We start from the raw sequence: 3273 nt of genomic DNA on the forward strand, positions 1-3273 counted from the left end.
TGATATTGTCTTTTCCTTTTTTTATAGTGAGATGTTTTCTTGGGTTTGTTCTTCTTTGACAATGAATCTGTTCAAAATTAGAGAATGAAGTGTCTCTCTCTGTCTACTTGGTTCTTTTTAAAAATCATCTTATTGGTTCTCAGTCTTTTTTTATTGTTTATTGGGGTAACATTGGTTAATACGATTATATAATTTTCAGATGTACATTGTAATTGGACATCTATATATCTATTGTATGATTACCACCCAAAGTCCAGTTTTCTTCAGCTACCATATATTTGATCCCCTTTATCCACTTTACCCTCCCCCTACCCCCAATATTTGACCCCATCTACCTCTCCCCTCCTCCTCCGCCCCCTACCCTCTGGTAACTACTAGTCCATTGTCCATGTCCCTAAGTCTCTGTTGGTCCTGTTAATTTGTTGCTTTTAGGTTTATATCCCACATATAAAGGTTCTCAGTCTTAAAAGCTGATTAAAGAAAATTTGAGAAATCAGAGAAAAAAATTTTTTTAATTTTTATTATAGTCACATTGGTTAAAAAAATCCAGTAAGTTTCAGGTGTACAATTAACAGTAAGGCATATGTATGTATGTGTGTATATCTATATATTGCATTGTATGTTCACTGCCCATAGTTAGATTTCTTTCTGTCACCACATATTTGACCCCTTTTACCCCATCTACCTCCTCCTTATCCCCTCCTTCCCCACCCTCTGGTAACCACTAGTCTATTGTCCATGTCCATGAGTCTGTTTGTCCTGTTCATTAGTTGCTTTTAGGTTTATATCCCACATATAAGTGATATCATGTGGTTTTCAACTTTTTCTGTCTGGCTTATTTTGCTTACAATGATTATCTCAGGGTGCCCGATCTCTATTGATGCAGCATCTTGAAAGAGGATGAAGGTATGTGGACAGTGGATAGGCAAAGAGTGAAGAAAAATCTGAAGTCTCTGTTTTAGGAGTCAGTTTCTCGTATGCCAGTTTTGTGTTTGGCTTATACTTTATTTCAGGAATATGTAAGTCTCCATCTTTGTTTACCTCACTAATATTGTAATAAACCTTCTAATATGTAGATTTTCTGTATGATGATATTCATTATAACCTTAAAACTTCCAGATTTGTTGCTTTCGAATACCATTGATCAAAATCAGGAAGACATTTAAATTGTTCATTATTCAATGTAATTATTACTGAGATTCTAAGACGTCTCAGGCATTGTCTTATACATTATTGATACAAGTATAAATAAGACACAGGTCTCGTACTCAAGATACTTACAGTAGCCAATTACAAAATGCAGTCAGATTATTCTTTTATGTATTCTATTTTGGAACTTCAACCTTCAGTTGGGTAAAACTCAATTGGGTGAAATCATTAAAATGTGTGCCTCTGGAAAGATGTTTTCTATTTAAGTACTGATCACATTTTTGCTTCCAAAAAAAGTATATTTGTGAATATCCTAATTTTTATCTATATTTTTTGTACATTCTTTCCTATACAAATTCATTTTTATAGTCTATGGTATGCACTGTATATTTTTTTTTTGTTGCTGTTATTGGTATTATATGATTTTTATGTTAAACAATTTTTCAGAGAAAGTGGACAAAAATAGATGTGATTCCAAATTTGTCAAAAAATATAGATTCACAAACAAATATCAGAAAATGATATGTAGCCAGAATTACAGCTATGGGTTGAGTTAGCAGTTTGAGAACATTGATATGTGACATGGTCCTTGAAAGTTCCCTGGCATTGTGTAGTTTTCTGCAATTTAAAAAAAAATGTCTATGTGTTGCCAGAGAGAAATCTCTAAGTTTAAACAGATAGGCCAAAAAACAGAGGAATAATTTCAAATAGGAAATAATTTGAAATCTCAGCATAAGGAAGTTTTACTCCTATATGAGTAGCAAACTAAAGTTTTTAATTATTTATGATTTGTTAAATACCAACCTGAATTATGAGTATCTAAAATTTAAAGTTTTTTTTCAGATAAAGATATTTGTAGAAGATATAACTTTTCACCATAGCCATGTTGCTACATTGAACCAACCTAAAATCTCTATGTAGGTAGCCACTAATGATCAAGATTTAGGGGGGAGAAAAATATTTTTAGGACATGGTCACGGATTTGTTTGTTTTTCACTCCATAGACAATGGGATTGTGAAAAGGTGAGACTAAAAGGTAAAGGTTTGATAAAAGGATATGAACATATGGTGGTATGTGAGAACCAAACCTATGTGTGAAGAAAGAGAAGAAGGTAAGGAGGTAGAACTGTAGGAAGACACAAATGTGGGTAATGCATGTATTAAAAGTCTTGAATCGTGCCTCCTTCTGGGACTGTTTAAAGATAGTGATAAAGATTATATCAAACCCTAAGATAGTGAAGGCAACAAATATACCATATATTTTGTTGACTCAGATATCTTCAGTGGCTAGTTTCACAATGGCCATGTGCTCACAATAAGAGTGGGAGATAACTATGGTTCGGTAGAGTTTAAGATGACATTTGATAAGTACCAGGCATGGTACTTATCAAGAATGGCAGCCCTGAGTGTCACCTCAACTCCAATGTAAGTCAAGAGTTGTTGGGAAAAGAGAGTGGCATGTCTCAAGGAGTCACAGATGGCCACATAGCAATCTAGGGCCATCGTCAATAGGACACCTGATTCAATTGCCTGAAAGGAGTGAATAAGCCACATTTGCAGAAGACAGGCTTCAAAAGAAATATCTGGCAAATTAAACCAGAAGATGCCTAACATTTTGGGAAGAATACAAGTGCTAAGTGCAATGTCTGTCGCCCCTAACATGGCCAAAAAAATATACATGGGTTTATGGAGGCTGTTTTCATATTTGATTATAACTAAAATTAGGGAATTTCCAATCACAGCACTGAGGTACATGATACAAAATGGAATCTCAATCCAACACTGCATTGACTCCAGGCCAGGAATCCCGACAAAAGTTAGTACAGAGGGCATGAAGACTGAGCCATTGAATATGAGCGTGGTGATTTGACCAGTAGAATCACGTAGTAGTATGGCTGTTTCATCTTTCATCACCTGCCAAAACTTTATAAATTAAAATTTTTTAAAAATTAATTTCTTTTAATAAAATATACTTTAATTATAGTAGGAATATACCATCTTATCTTTTCTTTCAAACTACTCCTAATTTTCTCTTTTTGCAAAGTCATTGAGAGTCCACCATCAAATTCTGTTTCTTCATGTCTTAATCATTTTCAATGAGCAAAATTAATTGGATTGGATGGC

The 3273-nt window shown here is 34.0% G+C and overlaps 1 protein-coding gene across 1 annotated transcript; it reads right to left on the reverse strand.

The window, feature by feature from the left end:
- Positions 1-2077: 2077 nt before the first annotated feature.
- LOC111734157 (olfactory receptor 52A5-like) lies at positions 2078-3060 on the reverse strand. Its single transcript, XM_023526346.1, is given in 2 exon segments — positions 2078-2533; positions 2536-3060. Coding segments are annotated over 2 exon segments (981 nt in total).
- Between the last annotated feature and the right edge of the window lie 213 nt (positions 3061-3273).

Source organism: Pteropus vampyrus, unplaced genomic scaffold (genome assembly GCF_000151845.1).
Source record: "Pteropus vampyrus isolate Shadow unplaced genomic scaffold, Pvam_2.0 Scaffold821, whole genome shotgun sequence".
Taxonomy (NCBI): domain Eukaryota; kingdom Metazoa; phylum Chordata; class Mammalia; order Chiroptera; family Pteropodidae; genus Pteropus; species Pteropus vampyrus.